This window comes from Aquarana catesbeiana, linkage group LG02, assembly GCF_042186555.1.
Source record: "Aquarana catesbeiana isolate 2022-GZ linkage group LG02, ASM4218655v1, whole genome shotgun sequence".
NCBI classification, from domain to species: Eukaryota; Metazoa; Chordata; class Amphibia; order Anura; family Ranidae; genus Aquarana; species Aquarana catesbeiana.
Window position 1 is genome coordinate 60088882 of NC_133325.1, and position 19771 is coordinate 60108652.

The 19771-nt window shown below is 44.4% G+C and overlaps 1 protein-coding gene across 1 annotated transcript in view; it reads right to left on the reverse strand.

Moving 5' to 3' along the window:
• NOX4 (NADPH oxidase 4) overlaps positions 1-19771 on the reverse strand; it is a 348347-nt gene that overhangs the window by 41039 nt on the left and 287537 nt on the right. The window contains exon 14 of the mRNA XM_073612966.1: positions 10277-10396. Within this exon, the coding sequence (XP_073469067.1) occupies positions 10277-10396 (120 nt within the window). The remainder of the gene's footprint in view (positions 1-10276; positions 10397-19771) is intronic.

A 19771-nucleotide genomic window follows, 5' to 3' on the forward strand; every position in this document is an offset into this window, starting at 1 on the left:
TAAAGGCATTTAGTAAATATAGTGTCTGTGCTATATTATCCAAAACTGACTTGTCTCACTCAGTTTGAAAGAAAAGGCTTCAGGAGTCTACGTTTGCTTTGAAGCCACAGGCCGTAAGCTGGCCATGCAGTAATAGAATTGAATTCAAGAACATTCATTCAATTGTACAATCCTTAGTGGGGTCAAATCGACATTTGTAGGGATCTCTCCTAAATATTTTCTGGGACTACCCAGTGTTATGCCGCGTACACACAATCGGACATTCCGACAACAAAATCCATGGATTTTTTTCCGACGGATGTTGGCTCAAACTTGTCTTGCATACACACAGTCATACAAATCTTGTCGGAAATTTCAAACGTCAAGAACGCGGTGACGTACAACATGTACGATGAGCCGAGAAAAAGGAAATTCAATAGCCAGTGCGGCTCTTCTACTTGATTCCGAGCATGCGTGGAACTTTGTGCATCGGAATTGTGTACACACGATCTGAATTTACGAGAACGGATTTTGTTGTCGGAAAATTTGAGATCCAGATCTCAAATTTTGTGTGACGGAAATTCCGATGGAAAATGTCCGATGGAGCCTACAGACGGTCGGAATTTCCGACAACAAGCTACCATCGAACATTTTCAAAAATCCGACCGTTTGTACGGGGCATTAGCCTACTTCTGGTCTAGTGTCAAGACTTCCATTAAAGATTTGATAAGCTGGTCTCTTCCGAATACGCCAGTCGCCTACCTTTTGCATGACACGCAACTATCATTCAAACGTTATAAAAACTCACTTCTCAAACACCTCCTAAATGCAGCGAAGGCTTGCATACCTGCTCTTTGCAAAAAAACAGACCCACCAACCTTAGCACATTGGCATGCAAGAGTTTTCAACTATTGGAACAACTTACAGCATTTATTAAGAACAAGTCTGACAAACATTTTAAAACTTGGACACCATGGTTACTATACAGGAACTCACTCTAATACCTGACAACTTTGATCAGGATTTGCCGCAGAGGGAAGTTGACCCCCCCCCATACTTTTTTTTTTCTCGTTGTGTTTTTTGTTTCTCATTCCTTTTCTTTCTGTTTTTTGTTTCTCATTCCTTTTCAGTCCTACTCCTAGTTACTGCTTATTATATGGGACTAGTCTAAAATACAGATCTATTGACCTATTTTATTTTCAACTTACTCAACCTTTACCTACTATTTTTGAAAAAGTGATTCTGCTCTAAATACCACCATATTTCCTTGTATAAAAATGTATTGTTTAACCACTTGCTTACTGGGCACTTAAACCCCCCTCCTGCCCAGACCAATTTTGAGCTTTCAGCGCTGTCGCACTTTGAATGACAATTGCGCGGTCATACAACACTGTACCCAAATGAATTTTTTATCATTTTTTTCCCACAAATAGAGCTTTCTTTTGGTGGTATTTAATCACAGCTGGGGTTTTTATTTTTTGCTAAACAAACAAAAAAAGATGGAAATTTTTGTAAAAAAAAAAAAATCATGTTTAATAGTTTGTTATAAAATTTTGCAAACAGGTAATTTTTCTCCCTTATTGATATGCGCTGATGAGGCGGCACTGGTGGGCACTGATAGGCTGCACTGATGGGCACGGATAGGCACAGATAAGGCGGCACTGATAGGCACAGTTAAGGCGGCACTGATGGGGACAGATAAGGTGGTACTGATGGGCACAAATAAGGCGGCACTGATGGCCACGGATGGGCGGCACAGATGGGTGGCACGGATGGGTGGCACGGATGGGTGGCACGGATGGTTGGCACGGATAGGTGGCACGGATGAGCACTGATAGGTACAACTGATGGGGGGCACTGATGGGCGGCACTGATGGGTGGCACTGATGGGTGGCACTGATGGGCAGTGATGGGCGGCACTGATGGGCACTGGTAGGTGACACTGATGGGCACTGATAGGTTGCACTGATGTGGGTGCTGATGGGTGGCACTGATGTGGGTGCTGATGGGTGGCACTGATGGGTGGCACTGATGGGTGGCACTGTGGGCACTGATGGGTGGCACTGTGGGCACTGATGAGTGACGCTGGTGGGCACTGGTAGGCAGCACTGCTGCCTATTGCTTTGTGTTAGAAGATCGCCGTGATCGGGACTGATGTCCGGATCACGGCCGCCGGTGATCGGGTTTTTTTTTTCCTCCTCACGCTGTCAGCGCGAGGAGGAAAAATAGCCGATTACCGGCTCTGTTTACATCACATGATCAGCTGTCATTGGCTGACAGCTGATCATGTGGTAAGGGGTCGGGACCAACCCCTTACTCTGATCTGTGATCAGGCGAGTCTCATAGACTCGCTGATCACCGAGCGCGCCGCGCGCGCCCTGCAGGGGGCGCGCAGGCCGCTCGTGCATTATTTAGTAGTAGTGAGTCACATTCAGCTGGACTTGGTCTGGAATGTTGAAGACATTTCGTAGCTTCTCGAAGCCACTTCTTCAGTTCAGTTCTTCAGGTACATATACTATTGTAGCACCCTACTAGGCAGGTGCAAAGATTAGGTAAATTTAGTTTTGGCTCACCACAATCAGTTTGGCTGTGTTGATTATTCTGGCCTGTTATATGTTTCAGTGGCTGCAGAGCTGACTGCTTACCTCTGGCTGGTCCAGAAGTCTTCTGGAAGTCAGTGGCCAAGAAGAGTCTAATCAGCACGAATATTCATACAGCCCTGGCCAATCCGTGTGGAGAAGTGCCCAGATGGTGACTGGGAGTCTGTATAAATACTTTAAAACTGAGAGCAGCCTGGTATCTATTTCCCTGAGGAGGGGATCACAGCCTGGGGAGCTACTAACCCCCTAGACCTTGCTGCCATGTGCCTTCAGAGTGTCAAGGCCTCAGTTGGGCTAACTGAAGGCCTATGCTACTGAGAGTTACTGAAGCTGATGAGGGACTGTCGTCTTAGGATCTAGTCTGGTACCACAGGGTAAAAGTGCCTCAAGGATGTTGGAAGGAGGCAACCAATTTTTCCAGATATTTGTGAGTACAGATTGGTGAGACTGATCCTAGAGACTCTGTGCAGTTGCCATCCCTCTTGTTCTAGAGTCAGCATGTTTAAAGAGGACATTGTGTCCTGAAGAACTCAGTCTATTTAATTCTTAGTGAAAGGATTTAGCTTGGGCTATCCAGAGAGGAAAATGTATCTTCTCAAGTTGCTGCTACAAAGCTCAGCCTATTTCTTTATTTGTACAAGGACATACTGACATACATGGCTTTAGAACAGAAAGTTCAGTGTCCTGAAATCATTTCTAAAGGTTACTGGAGTATCTTACCATTTCCCACTACTTATCCAAGTTCTTATTAAAGCATCCTAAAAAGCATACCCTTAGACTGGTTAATGGGCCTGAAGAGTGCCTGGAACTGTGTGATTGGCTGCGAGAAACTAACACCTATAAGAGCTTGTTGGACATTCAGTTCCGAGACAATAACAGTCTTCACAGTTCAAAAGAATTTGGAGTGTGTCTGTGTAAATGTACGCCTATTATACTGTCTGTCTCACAATTAGTGTTCCAGTTCATCCCACAGATCCTCAGTAGGGTTAGCTCAGGGCTTTGTGCAGGCAACTCGAGTTCTTTCACACCAAACTCATCAAACCATGTCTTTATGGAGCAGTTTTTGTACATGAGGCAGGAAAGGAAAAGGGCCTTCTCCAAACTGTTACCAATAGGTTAGAGGAGAACCACTGCCAAAAACATGTTTGTAGGTTGTATCATATACATTTCCAGTAGACGACAGTTTTGTGGAAATGCGTCGAATCGGAGAATCCTTGTAGCATCACTCAACTGGTTGGACGAATTACATCGCCACCAGAATATATTTTTCATGCTTGAATTTTCTGCCTTGCTGTAAGTGCAACCTTTACAAGCATTTTTAATACATTTATGCAGTTTTACACTATGAGGCTTTTTCTTTCCTTATATATGATTTCCTAAATCTTGGAACCCCATCTACATTTAAAAGGACGCAAAAGTTCATCTATCACCAGAGAAGTTCATACTGGCTAATTGCTTTGATGTGGATGAGCAGAACCCCTTTGGAAGTGGGTCAGTTCCTTTGTCTTTGAATCACCTGAGTTTAATCCGGTTTGACTGTGAGAGAACCGAGGAGCGTGAAATCTACACAGACAGTCATATTTCAGAAGCGAGTCTGATCTCTGTAACAGGGATCCATCACATCTGGTAAGAGGCAAACTTTACTTAATGAAACATTATATTTCATGGCATTGGAGATTATTTACAAGTGGAATCCATTAAGACTTTTTTGCTATATTCTGGCGCTTTTTAGCATGGCAAAGTGATGCAGATAATTGTCTGAAAGTGTTCCATTAACTGCATTTTTTGCTCATGTATATGAACTGTGTGTGATGCAACTGATTATCACATAGGTGACATATAACATCTCTTTTATTTTATATATCGTTTTTTATGATTGCTCATCTTCACACATTGTTTTGAGCACTATATAATGTCATTCATGCACTTATTTATTTAATATTAGTCTTGAGTCAAGGGATTGAGGCTATTCAATTCCCATATTGTTGTTATACCAGTCATTTTTTGTTTGTTCCACTTTTTGTTTCATACACTTCAACACAAGGAATAGCGCACCATTTATATTATTGCTTATTTTGATTCCTTCCTGGTCTTGATTAGCTGCTGTTCCATCTTTTTCAGACCAGCGCAGAGATTTATATTTATACACATATCATATACATATACCTTGTATATTTATCATACAGTATATATTTATCATGTATTATATATGAATATAATGTTTTGGGGATTTTAAGTAATCTTCAGGCCTAAAAATTTTTTTAAACATGTGTGGGGAAAAAAAACGCAAAAATGGCCCTGGCAGCGAAAGGGTTGGATAAAGCACAGGTTCACTTTCAATCCAAGGACTGTATTCTATTTTGCCTGTTCTATTTAGTAAGAACGTTTAAATATAATATATGCTGATCATAAAAATGAGTGCCGCTGAAGTCATTTTCTTTTACTTCCGCTTTATCAATAAAATAAAAAAATATAGCAGATCTATAAGAACAGTGAACCTGTTCACCTCTTCTGCCTGACCCCAAATAACCTGTATAAGCCGCTAAAGGCTGATCCCCGAGGAATCTTCTTTATAAAGTGGAGGGAAGGCTGAGCGTGTCACCCAGACGGTTCATCAGAAATTCTGTCTCCAGCCTACCCTGATCCATGACACCCGATAGAAGAGATAATGAAGCGAGCCCAGACACACAGAGATGTCAGTGCCTTCCATCTCTCTGCTTCCACATCAAACTCTCAGAAATGTGTTAGGATTAGCACGTGCATGGGAAAAAGTGTGCTGCTGACATAGGAAAAAAAAAATTAAAATGGAAATATACAGTACATGATGGAATCACAGCAATCCAAGCAGAAGGTAAACGTGGCAGAAACATGAGTTTCCTATAACTACAAAACACAAAACAAGGACTGGTAATAGCTATGACGGGGGGAATTGTCTTTATTTTCCATAAGATGTGCATAGCTAGCGGGGTCTGAGCACAGCTCCTGCTGGGAAGGTGACTCGAAATATGTCACAAGTAATTTTCTGGAAGGGATATGAGAAACAGGCATTGATAGGCACATAACACAAAAGCTGCCTGTCTATGGAGCCATGCTGTGATGTTTTCTGACAAAATACTGGAAAATTACTGGAAAAATGTACGTATGCTAACACACATGTAACACACAAGAGCGTGCGTGCAGGAAGTACAGGAAGCCCTGGCTGATAGTAACCAGTCGCTTATCACCTTTCATGGGATTCAGAACAATAAAAGGGTTTGATTGTGTAGGGATGTAGTGCTTTTTACTAAATCCCTTTCTGCATTTTTGTGAATTTTGTAGTCAGTCTAACTGTATACCAACAGGTGTGTGTCTCTCCAGTGTAGTGTATTTTTTTTTTCTGCCAATGTTACCCAATCTCCTCCGCCGCTTCCGACGGCTCCGGTAAGCGGCGGAGGGCACAGGAGAGCGGCGGAAGGGGGGTGGAACCTCTCCCGCCGCCGATAACTTTAATCTTGCAGCGAATCCACCTCACAGACCACCATTATCGTACACAGGACCGGCTCCTGAAGAGATGGATATCTCGCTTGTGGCAGCAGCTGCTGCCGTTACCGAGATATCCATCTTCAAAGTGCCGACGTATATGTACAGGTGCCGGTCGGCAAGTGGTTAACACAGGAACATTTCCATGGTGTGTTTCCTTGGAAGTGAAGATTGAGATACCACTAGAACCTCAATCACCCAGCAGCCCATGGTCTGAAAGAGGTACAGCCATTACAGTGGGTGATTAGAAAAAGAATCAGTGTATGAGAGACCTTGAAAACATCTGGAAGTGATTGAGGCCTAGCTTGATGTTGAGATCCAGTACTTGGAGATATCCTGATCTGCACCTCACCTTCCTTCACATATTGCATATCCAATGAACTTCTTTCCATTTTTGAAATCTACCAAAGTGACTGGCGTCCATCATTTCATCCATCCAGAGAAAAGAACCACACCTGTGATACATATTTCTGGAACTTTACTGTAAATAAATGGATTTAGAACAACTGTAATATAGCCGTTGGTATGCTGAAGACCAATATTGCTTCAAAATTAGGGATGAGCCTGATGTTCAAGTCGAATGTAAGTTCGACTCGAACATTGGGTGTTCGCCCGTTCGTCAAATTTAGAAAATTATAGGGAGTTCGTGGGAAGTTTGTGCGCCCGTGGAACGCCCCATAATGAACGGCGAGACCGTCAATGCACTGCGAGATCGCAGTGCATTGATGGCTGCTGATTGGCCAAAGCATGCACCTGACCTGCATGCTTTGGTCAATCACAGCACACTCTGCTGTGAGAGCCATGATTGGCCACGCCCCACACTATGTAAGGCTGCTTAAATAGCGGCTGTACATAGTTTTATGAACGAGAGCAGCAAAATGACATTTTTAAAGGAAATGAGATGCAATTCAAAACTGCTCGCGGCTGTAATGTATTGCCAGATCCCGGCAATATACATACAAATCATTAAAAAAACAACATGGCCCCCCCCCCCATCCATTACCAAGCCCTTTGGGTCTAGCATGAATATTAAGAAGAACCCTGCTCCAATATTAAAAAAAAAAAAAATGGTGTGGGGGTCCCCCCCAAAATCCATACCAGGCTCTTCAGGTCTGGTATGGATTTTAAGGGGAACCCCGTGCCAAAATTAAAAAATTAAATGGCATGGGGGTCCCTACAAAATCCATACCAGACCCTTATCTGAGCACGAAACCTGGCAGGCCGCAGGAAGAGGGGGCGAGAGAGCGCCCCCCCTCCTGAACCGTACCAGACCCCTATGTAAATGGATATCGGGTACATGGTACCCCTACTCATTCACCAAAAAAGTGTCAAAAAAGTAAAAATGACAGGAAACAGTTTGAGACAAGTCCCAACAAAAAAAAAAAAAGCCCCGCTATGTAAATCCATCTTCGATCACAGTGCAGACCGACCGAGAATAATAAAAATTAAAAAAATGGAAAAAGTCCGCCTCGATGGGAGGCTCCCCCCGACTGCAACCTTTTCGCTTTGACAGCTGTTATATAGCTGAGGGCGGAGCCACCCAGTGGCGTAAACGGGTGACCCCCGCCCCCCCTCTGATGTTACGTGTCGTCAGTCGACGTCAGAAGGGGGCGGGGTAACCTGCTTACGTCACCGGGTGACCCAGCCCTCAGCTATATAAGAGCTGTCAAAGCGAAAAGGCTGCAGTCGGCGGAAGCCTCCCAGCGAGGTGGAGTTTGTCCGTTTTTTTTTCTCTCGGGTCGTCAGCGATGTGATCGAAGATGAATGGACATCGTGGGACATTTTTTTTTTAATAAAGGAATTGTCCCAAACTGTCTACTACGGTAATTATTTTATGTCTGTGTCCCTACTGCAGATTTTTCCTCACTTTCTGTAAGGTGAAACTGTTGTCACTGGCACAGAAAGGAAGAACAATCTCTCTAAATGGAAAACAGGAAGTGATGTTGGCAGAAAATGGAGGGAGGCAGGAAGTGAGAAACGTAGCCATGTGTTTGGGGGAACACTCAAAGCTGCAGACAGGAAGGAAGAGTGGGCAGCCATGCCTGTGTTCTCTGACCAAGTAAGACCTCCATCTTCGCCATCCCAGAAGCATACGTTAACCATCTGAATTGACTGAAGTCTCTGATTTAAACACTTGACCTCCGGAAGGTTTTACCCCCTTCATGACCAGGCCATTTTTTGCTATTCAGCACTGTGCCACTTTAACTGGCAATTGCTCGGTCTTGCAACACTGTACCCAATACTAATAAATGGATATCATTTTTATTCACAAAAATAGAGCTTTCTTTTGGTGGTATTTGATTACCACTGGGTTTTTTACAATATAAATGAAAAAAGATCGAAATTTATGAAAAAAACCCCCAAAAAACAATATTTTTTAAAGAAGTAGGGGAAAAGCTCTTTTTGACCATACTTCTCTTGTGGGTTGTGGGAGTAGGCTTACAGCAGCTCTGCCCTCCTGTGACCCAGAGTCAAAGGACTTTAGCCCGCTGTCGGCTGACATCACTTAGCCAGTCCAGGCTCTGGAATGATCCTGACTTTAATGTCGAGATCCACCCCGCTGGTCCAGGCTCTGGAGGGATGCCGGCTAGTAGCAGCTGGATCAGCCTCCACAGCCCGGCTCTACAGTGAGCACTGGAGGAGCAGAGAGCTGGTGACTCTCTGCTCACTGAAGGCCGAGAACTGAGCGATCAATGGTCATTGATCGCTCAGTTCTCGGTGGCTGGCAGATCCACTTAGGTGAGTATGTATGTTATTTGGAAATCCCACATTTCTCTTTTAACCACTTCAGGCCCGGAAGGATTTACCCCCTTAAGGACCAGGCCATTTTTTGCGATACAGCACTGTGTTATTTTAACTGACAATTGTGCGGTCTTGCGACGTTGTACCCAAACAAAATTGATGACCTTTTTTTTCCACAACCAGAGCTTTCTTTTGATGGTATTTGATCACCTCTGCGGTTTTTATTTTTTGCGCTATAAACAAAAAAGAGCAACAATTTTGAAAAAAAAAACAATATTTTTTACTTTCTGCTATAAAACTAATAAAAATATGTAAAAAATCTAATTTATTCATCAATTTAGGCCAATTTGTGTTCTGCTACATATTTTTGGTAAAAAAAAAATCCCAATTAACGTAAATTGATTGGTTTGCGCAAAAGTTATCGCGTCTACAATCTATGGGATAGATTTAGGGACTTTTTATACATTTTTTTACTAGTAATGGCAGCAATCAGCGAGTCTTATCGGGACTGTGGCATTGCAGTGGACAAATTGGACACTAAGTTACACTTTTTGGGGACCAGTGACACCAATACAGTGATCAGTGCTAAAAAAAAATGCACTGACACTGTATAAATGACACTGGCAGGGAAGGGGTTAACATATGGGGGCAATCAAAGGGTTAAATGTGTCCCCCTATGTGTGCTTTCTAACCATGTGGGTGATGCTGACACTAGACGAAGAGAGAGATCGGTGTTCCTGATTAGTAGGAATCGCAGATCTCTCTCTTCCTCTGTGACAGAACGATGGTTTGCCTTGTTTACATAGGCAGACAGCCGTTCTGTCATTCCCCCCGAGCTTGTCCAATCACAGCGGGAGCGGGCCGCTGGAGGTGCGTGCGCCCGAGACCAGGAAGCGCGGACAACTTACAGGTACGTTGTTTCGCACAGCCGGGCAGCCCTGCCGCAGTATATGTGCAGTGGGCGGTCCAGAAGCATCCAACCCTTTTGAGTGAGGCAGGTGCCTTCAAGCCTTGCACACATGGGCTGAATGTCGGGCGACATCGGCCAGTTCAATAAAAAACGTCCGACATTAAACCTGTGTGTATGGCACCCTGTCGGACAGAAGCTGACCGTTTGGCTGGCTTCTGTGAGACAAGCATGCTGGAAACCAGCAGCCGACCGTCTCCCGATCCACATTCTGAGCCAATGGCATCCAACACACCCAGCAGAACAACCGCTGGCCCTTCTCACAGTCCGCTGATAAAACCTTTTTTCTGCTACGTTAATATGCATTGATATTATAGTCAAATAACACATTTTCTTATTTATAACTGCACAAACTTCCTCATTTATTGTTTTTGACATGGACAAAATGTGCCCACGGCAGCTGTCCAGGCAGCAGAACCATAACTTTAACCCTGCATTACAATGATATATGTAGAGGTGGTATACGTACAGTAACTGGTTAAGTATTGATGCAAATGGAGTGACACCGATGCCTCCAGCGACACAGAGGCTGACCTCATAGTTCAAGGCTTCTTCTGAAGGGCTTCCAAAGGGACCATCAATGTAAACTCTGTGGACAGGGAAAACAAACTTATATTACCCAGTAAGAAATATGTTGTATAAAAAAAAAGATGATAAAAGAAAAAAAAAAAAAAAAAGATGATACCGCATATTTCCACTATTGTTCCTAATAATGGTTCAAAGTACTTTGTAAAGCAAAATAAATGGACTGCTATATTATGACCTACCAAGCCAATTCTGACATTTCTCTCTTACATGTAAAAATCATCATTTTTTTCCTAGAAAATTACATTGAACCCCCAAACATTATATATATATGATTTTTATTAGCAGAAACCCTAGAGAATAAAATGGTATTGGATGGTATTTGCGTAGCAATTTTTCAAACGCACTTTTATGGGGAAAAAAAAGAGTTTCATGCATTAAAAAATAAAAAAAACTGTAAAGTTAGCCCAATTTTTTTGCATAATGTAAAATATGATGTTACACCGAGTAAATAGATACCTAACATGTCACGCTTCAATATTTTACACGCTCAGGGAAAGGTTGCCAAACTTCGGTACTTAAAATACCCCATAGGCGACGCTTTAAAAATTTTTACTGGTTACATGTTTTGAGTCACAGAGGAGGTCTAGGGCTAAAATTATTTCTCTTGCTTTAACATTCGCGGCGATACCTCCCCTGTGTGGTTTGAACACCGTTTACATATGTGGGCGCAACTTACGTTAGCGTTTGCTTCTGCGTGCAAGCACATGGAGACGGGACGCTTAAAATTTTTTCTTTTTTTTATTGTTAATTTTACTTTTATTTTTCTAGTTTGACACTTTTATTTTACATTTTTTTTTATCACTTTTTTTCCCTATTACAAGGAATGTAAACATCCCTTGTAATAGGAATAAGCATGACAGGTCCTCTTTAGAGTGAGATTTGGGTCAATAAGTCCCCACATCTCACCTCTAGGCTGGGAAGCCTGAAATAAAAAAAAAAAAAAAAAAAGATCTTGACTTCCCAGCCGAGGCCGCGCCATTTTTTCGAATGTAGAGGCTGCTATTACTGTTATGACATCACGCCCGGCCTCCGAACGATCATAGAGACTCCAGGGACAATCTGGAAATATCTATTGTCAGCATCCGGCACCAGCGGTTCCCTTCTCCGATTCACCGATGGCAGGGGTCAGTCGGTAGAAGCACTGGAGAGCGGCAGGGGGGATCCCCTCTCACCGCCTGTACGAATGATCAAGTAACTGAACAGCCACTATGATCCTTCTTATGGTGTAGGGAATTGCCGGCTGAAAAAGAAGATGATATCTGAATGATGTCTGTAGCTGCACCCATCATTCAGATATCGCTGCTCAAACCCGACAATGTCATATGATGTGCGGCGGGCGGGAAGCAGTTAAAGGGTAAGTTCACCTTTACAGAAAAATCTGTAAGGTGAACTTACACTGGATCCCCTCCCCATCGCACCTGGTCCCCGCAGTACCTGAAGCCGGCGATCTCCCGCACTGACACATCATAAAGCCACTTTAACGGTCCGGGGACCTCGTAAAGGTACGTATAGAAGGCATTCTAATTGGTCAGTGTTGGAAGGCAACATGGTCTAATGTCATATTTCTGGAGTTTCTACATATCTGTTTCCTATTCCCAAAGATCAGCCATGCTGATACTTGCAGTTCCATGGCTTTAAAAGGGTAAAGGTCTGAGTTTCTTTCTGGTTGATACAACCAGCTCTTGGCTCCGGACCATCTGTTGCTATAACGCAAACTCGAAAGAGATCATAGCTGACAAGATGATTGATGAATGTCCTGCTACAGAAGATCAAAAGATCAAAGGCATTGAGGATTGACCAGGGCACATACATAGACAATGCTGCCCCTAGAGGCCAATACAGCAGGATGGACAGTAATATAAGATATTACAAGGACTACCTCTTGGCAATATCTCATTGGACAGGAGGTTAGTGGGGGTGGTTACGAATGGGTCTGAATGAATGTGTAAAGAGGGCACACAGGAAGGAATTCATTCCTTTCCGCTCTTGGCTCGTGCCTGAGCCACATGGCTATCTCTTTTTACCATCTGAGCCTAGCCGATGATACAAAACCTTGAGGAAAGTATTGTGATAAGTATCTTTGATATTCTTCTATTATGTGTTCTGTTGATATATGTTTGTAATATCTTTCTTTAGTATTTTCATGTTAGCGTTTCCTATTTTTTTGGGAAATAAATAAGACTTTGTTTTATTAAGCAGTGTGCTTGGTTTCATAGTTAACCTTGTATTAATGTGATACCAACAGTAACATGTGATCAGAGTTTTGATAGACTAGCTAACTACAGGAATAGACAAGTTAATACATAGGTGCAATAAATAGAGGGGATCCGTAACCACCCTCGAATAATATGTATTGTACCAATTACTTCAGTCAGCGCAGTCACATGGGCTGCACTGACCAATCAGAACCCCGTAGCCTGTCCTGTCAGTGCTGGAGAAGAGGAGAAAAGGCAGCGGGATTTAAAATCCCTGGACCAGTAAAGCGGCTATACGATCTGTCAGTGCGGAAGATTGCCAGCCTCAGGTAGTGTGGGACCGGGTGTGATGGGGAGGGGGGTCCAGTGTAAGTTCACCTTACATATTTCCTGTAAAGGTGAACTTACACTTTAACCGCTTCCCGCCTGCCGTACATCATATGACATTGTCGGGTTTGAGCGGTGATCTGGATGATGCCTGCAGCTACAGATGGGGAGGGGATGGGGAAGGGGGTCCAGTGTAAATTCCCCTTACAGATTTCCTGTAAAGGTGAACTTACACTTTAAATTAAAAAAAAATAATAATGGACCCCAACAATGACCTTATATCATTCAGAATTTTTTTTTAATATTGGTAGAATTTGGGAAAAAATTTGTCCATCAGAGTTTTATTTATTGTGAAAATTTTCTTTTACATTTTAAGGCATCAGGGTTTAGGGACAATGAAGCGATGCACCTCTCTCTGCTTTATGATAGTAATAAGGTCCTTTAGACTGAAAAGTATGATGCCGTATCTTTACATTTGCTTCTGTGATGTTTTTCCTCACACTTAAAGTGGAGTTCCACCCACTTTTACAACTCTTCAGCATCCCTCACTAAACTGTGCACTGTAAACGAATTGGATATTTTTTTTCTCAGCACCTACTGTATATCTGCTGTATTCATTTTTCACTTCCTCCTCCCTGGCCGTGGCCCATCGCATCATTTCCTGTTTGCAATGCCTTCTGGGAAGGGGCGGCAACTTCCTGACACTGCCGTTGCTATGGAAACTTGACCTGAAACCTATCACACTGCTTGTGCTGCACTGAGCATGTGCGAGATCTGCAAGGATGAGATCCAGGAAGAAATACAGTCTGGCTTCAGATGCCCACACTTAAGATGGCCACGGCCTGCTGTAAGTTTATAAAATAACAAACTACTGCTATAAAACTACAACAAAACAGACCTTAGTTTACAGACTAACTTTACTAGAATACATTAAGCTTGTGTATTATAGGAGTATTTTTATTTAAAAAGTATAATTTCGGCCGGAACACCACTATAAATAGCTTTACATTGTCCTTCAAGGTGGTCAAGGAACCATGACCTAAAATTGACTAGGATTATGTGCATATGCATGTGTATATATACATGTAACTGGGCAAAGTGAAGAACTAGAGCCTATTGACTATCTGGCAGCACAGGGGACCTGTTTTTTTTCTCTGCTGCAGTTAAGTGATACTTACCAGTCTTGTCCCTCCTCCAGCCTGTGACTAGACAGTGAAAGGAAAAGAAGCAGACTGAAGAGCTCATCTCTTTGTCACTCTGTTCTCTACTTCTATCAGCATGTCCCTTGTTAACACATGAGCACTGCAGCACAACTGACTGGCTCCTTATACTGCTGCTTCCTTCACCAATCTGTATTCTGCTGTACAGGAAGAGGCTGATACCGAGTCCAGTTCATGTTCTTATTTAATAGTATATTTTTTTAATACATAGCTGCATTCATTTGGGTCTTTTCTATCCGTCTGAAGTGTAGCTTTAAATACAAGTTTGAGGTGTCATTTGCTTTTTAGGGCAAGGCAACAATTACAAAATCTTCCACCTCTATTTAGATCCATTTACAAAAAAAAATGAAAACAGGGAAAATCTGCCTGCAGCGCATTATCACTGATAACAGATAATGAGATTATGAGTCTAACCAATTTTCTATTAATGTATCTTCTAATATCATGTTGAATTTAATAGAATAATCAGTTTTTTCAATCAAAGTCTTCCCATCAGAACAAATGACGGGACAAATAAGACTATAATAGGGTTGCTAATCTCTGATCTAGGAAACAGATGAGGATCATATTAGTATATATGCCTTTGGGAGTCAGAGCTTTATATGCAGATTTAACTATGTTTGTGTGTATGTACTGTATTGTTACCCCCCCTGTACATAGTATCCCCCCTTGTACATAGTTCCCCCCTGTGCATAGTTACCCCCTTCCTGTACATAGTTAACCCCCCAGTACATAGTTAACCCCCCTCCTGTATATAGTTAACCCCCCTCCTCCTGTACACAGTTAACCCCCCTCCTGTATATAGTTAACCCCCCTCCTCCTGTACATAGTTAACCCACCTCCTCCTGTATATAGTTAACCCCCCCTCCTGTATATAGTTAACCCCCCTCCTCCTGTATATAGTTAACCCCCCTCCTTCTGTACATAGTTAACCCACCTCCTCCTGTATATAGTTAACCCCCCTCCTGTATATAGTTAACCCCCCCTCCTGTACATAGTTAACCCCCCTGTACATAGTTAACCCCCCTCCTGTACATAGTTAACCCCCCCTCCTGTATATAATTAACCCCCTCCTCCTGTACATAGTTAACCCCCCTCCTGTATATAGTTAACCCCCCTCCTCCTGTACATAGTTAACCCACCTCCTCCTGTACATAGTTAACACACCTCCTCCTGTACATAGTTAACCCCCCCTCCTGTATATAGTTAACCCCCCCTCCTGTATATAGTTAACCCCCCTCCTCCTGTATATAGTTAACCCCCCTCCTCCTGTACAAAGTTAACCCCCCCTCCTGTGTATAGTTAACCCCCTCCTCCTGTATATAGTTAACCCCCCTCTTTCTGTACATAGTTAACCCCCCTCCTGTATATAGTTAACCCCCCTCCTCCTGTATAGTTAACCCCCCTCCTCCTGTATAGTTAACCCCCCTCCTCCTGTATATAGTTAACCCCCCTCCTCCTGTATATAGTTAACCCCCCTCCTGTACATTACAGTTTCGCTGTCTGGGCTTTACACTGTGACTGTGACTGAGAGACTGAGAGAGAGGGACAAGTGCAGAAGGAACTCCAGGAGCGGCCGGTGTCCTGCCGAGAAAGTTCCCCTCGGCTGGTAAGGACCCCCCTGTACTGCGCAGGCGCATCGCTTGCACAGTACGAGCCGGCGGAAATAGCTGAAGCTGAATAGTTGTAAATCAGCTGTACACGACGCCTATAAGAGGGCCCCACGCTTTGGGCACGGCCTTGCTTCGTTCTGAACTTTTTTATTCAACCTCTAGGTCCATTTGGATGGTGGGGCTTGACCCTGGACTCAGGGTGCAGGCGCCGTGTACAGCTGACTGAAGGTTTTCAGCTTCGGCTATTTTCGGCAGCTCCTTAGTCGTTCGTACTGCGCAAGCGCTGTGCCTGCGCAGTACAGGGGGGGTCCTTATCTGCCGGGGAACTTTCTCGGCAAGACACCGGCACCGTGTGTTCAGTGGAGAGGGGAGGGGCCGATCCGTGTAGCTAACCCCAGCTTCAGTATTGTGCAGAGAGAAGCCGATCTATTGGCTGCACGGATCGAGCCCCCTTCCTCTCTCCATTGAACACAAGGGGAACGATCTAGCGGCGGGGCTGGCGGCCATTTTGTTGAAGCCAGCTGCTGCAAAAGTGCAAAATCAAACATTCCCGATTTCCCTGGGCAAAAAAGGCAAAATCCCAAATCGGGACGGCCTCCGATCGGGACGAGGGTCCCAAAATCAGGATTGTCCCGGGAAAATCGGGACTGTTGGAAACTATGCCATGTGAGAGGATTGACCAATGGTTAATTTCCATGGTCAAGGGGAGGTCTCTCATAAAAGGGGAGGGTCACATGCTCTGGGAGGAGTTTTGGAGGAGTTTTTGGAGTCGGGATTGAGAGTCCACAAGGTAGGACCAGTGGCCCGGGAGTTCAGAGGTCCCGGAGCCCTGGTGCCGGAGGAGAATCCAGGGGGGCCAAGTGCCTAGGCCCTGGAGAAGAAGTCAGCATGTAGTCGCTGAGAAGATGTTGGGCGTTCCCAGGCGGGAATGTGCCGGTCGGAGAAGGAGGAAGTAGGAGCAAAGCGGAGGAAGAAGAACTGGGTGATCGACTTTCTGTGAGTAGAACGTGGACTGTTGATTGAGAGAGAGCAAAGGGAGTGCAAACCCAGAGGAGCTAAAGGAAGGATTTTTTATACTGTGCATCTAAGGAATACAGTATCAAGCAATTCTAGAGTATGAAGGGTGTTGATATGCGGGTCATGAAAAAGGCGGTACAGGTCTTTGACCTTAAAGAATTAATACCCCAAAAAGGTGTTGGTATGCGGGTCATGAAGAAGACGGTGCAGGTCTTTGACCTTAAATAATTAATATCCCAAAGAAAGCCTAACCAGTCGGGCAGAGGAACTATTCAGACTAGTAAATCTTCAGCCCGATTGATAACAGAAGAAGCAATAGTCTGCAGTGAGAACCATTACAGGGGGAATCATTCAGCGTGATTTGACTTGTTAACTGGAATCAATATTTGTAGTAAGGACTGGACAGGGGAAATCCACCGAAAAGGCCAAGGCCGTGGATGAACCTCAACTTCTGAAACATTCATGGGCATCTCATACATCTCTAGATCTCTTCAAGTTAATCTCACAAAGATCAAGTAAAAAATCCTAACATGGACTCTTTCTATCTCATGTGCTGTGGTGTGCATGGCAGTATGGGTGATTGGCGGATTACTACAACTAATTCAGCAGCTCCTACCGGGGTAGTGCGCTACACTTATCTGCTCTGTGCAATGGTATTGCATAGAGCAGCCTCAAACCTCCTGCCCTAGTGATCTAGGATCTTCATCTGCTCCATCTGCCCCCAAAGCAAGCACTTGCAGCAAAGCACAAATTGCATTTTAGCACATCATTGCACACAGATCTGAACTCATATATGAATTGTAGTGTGTTGCCAGTCAGTGTTAAATTAATATACTGCAATTACACTATACAAAGCATGTTGTGGAGAGAAAAAAAATGCATATAAACATGCAGTCCAATGAAATAGTATAAATGGATCCTGAAGGGATCTCATGGAAATTGAAATATAGGAGCAGTTACTGATGACTTGTTTTTAAAGGTGTTGGTTCCCCTGTCAGTCTGAAGCTTCACAACCTAGGGAGTAACTGACGAAGAACATGCAGCAGTAATCGATGGAACATGCAGCAGTAACTGATCCAAAAACACGCAGCAATAACTAATCCCAAGAACATGCAGCAGTAATTTATCCTGAACATGCAGCAGTAATGGATCCTGAACATGCAGCAGTAATGGACCCTGAACATGCAGCAGTATTGGACCCTGAACATGCAGCAGTAACTGACCCTGAACATGCAGCAGTAATGGATCCTGAACATGCAGCAGTAATGAATCCTGAACATGCAGCAGTAACTGACCCTGAACATGCAGCAGTAATGGATCCTGAACATGCAGCAGTAATGGATCCTGAACATGCAGCAGTAATGGATCCTAAACATGCAGCAGTAATGGATCCTGGACATGCAGCAGTAATGCAGACATCTCAACTCTCCCGCGAGTCGCGGGAGTCTCCCGCATTTGGGTGCGGGCTCTCGGTCCCCCATGAGCGCTGGGCAAACTCCTGGCTGAGCCTGTCACTCAGCCACAGACAGAGCGGCCCGAGCAGCCTGAATGGAGTATGGCCACTCGGGCTGCTCTGTCTGTGGCTGAGTGACAGGAGGCAGGGCCGGACTGGCCTACCGGGACATTTCCCGGTAGTCTGCCTGCCCTGGGGCAGCCTTGGGCTAAGCTGTGGCTGCCTGTAGCGTGCCCCTTCTTCCTCCACCCCCCTCCTCCTCCACTACATGTCACACACACAGCGGTCGGAGCTGAGTGTAAAATACTTTGGCCGCGCTGTGACAAAAGTCCCGCCCTCCTCCTAGACTAGCTCGTGTGATAGACAGAACACTGCATATATCACATGACCTGGTCTAGGAGGAGGGCGGGACTTTTGTCACAGCGCGGCCAAAGTTTTCACACTGAATTCCGAGACACAGCAGGGGATGCTTGCTGTGTGTAATCTAGGCACTGACCATAGTGAGGCTGCGATTATGGGCATGGTAAGGCTGCGATTATGGGCACTGTAAGGCTGTGGTTATGGGCATGGTGAGGCTGCGATTATGGGCATGGTGAGGCTGCAATTATGTGCGTGGTAAGGCTGCGATTATGGGCACTGTAAGGCTGTGGTTATGGGCACGGTGAGGCTGCGATTATGGGCACAGTGAGGCTGCGATTATGGGCACTGCAAGGCTGCAATCATGGGCTCAGTAATGCTTCAATTACTGGCACAGTGAGGCTGCAATTATGGGCACTGTAAGGCTGTGATTATGGGCACGGTGAGGCTGAGATTATGGGCATGGTAAGGCTGCAATTATGGGCATGGTAAGGCTGCAATTATGGGCACGGTAAGGCTGCAATTATGGGCACAGTGAGGCTGAAATGATGGGCACGGTGAGGCTGAAATGATGGGCACGGTGAGGCTGCATTTAATTGGGGGGGGGGGTTCAGCGGCGGTGCAAAACCTCCCTGAAATTAGTTTTTGCAGGTTGGGATGTCTGGTAATGGATCCTGAACATGCAGCAGTAATGGATCCTGGACATGCAGCAGTAATGGATCCTGGACATGCAACAGTAATGGATCCTGGACATGCAACAGTAATGGATCCTGGACATGCAGCAGTAATGGATCCTGGACATGCAACAGTAATGGATCCTGGACATGCAGCAGTAATGGATCCTGGACATGCAGCAGTATTGGATCTTGAACATGCAGCAGTAAGTGTTCTGGAACATAAAACAGTAACTAACCCCGAACATGGATCAGTAACTGACTTGAAACATTCAGCAATAACTGACCCAAAATATACAGCGATGAAGTCCTGGGGCACCTTACATACACTTACTTGTTTCAGGTCAGTGACTTACCAAGGATATCAACCCCACAAGGTGCAACTTTTAAAAAAAAGTCAGCTCTACCAGCGACTAACAGGGTAATTTTAAACTAACAGGAATTATAAGTATTGCTTGTCATTATTACTCAGCATCAGCATCTTGCAGCAAAGTGATTTTGGAACCAGCAGCAGGAGAAT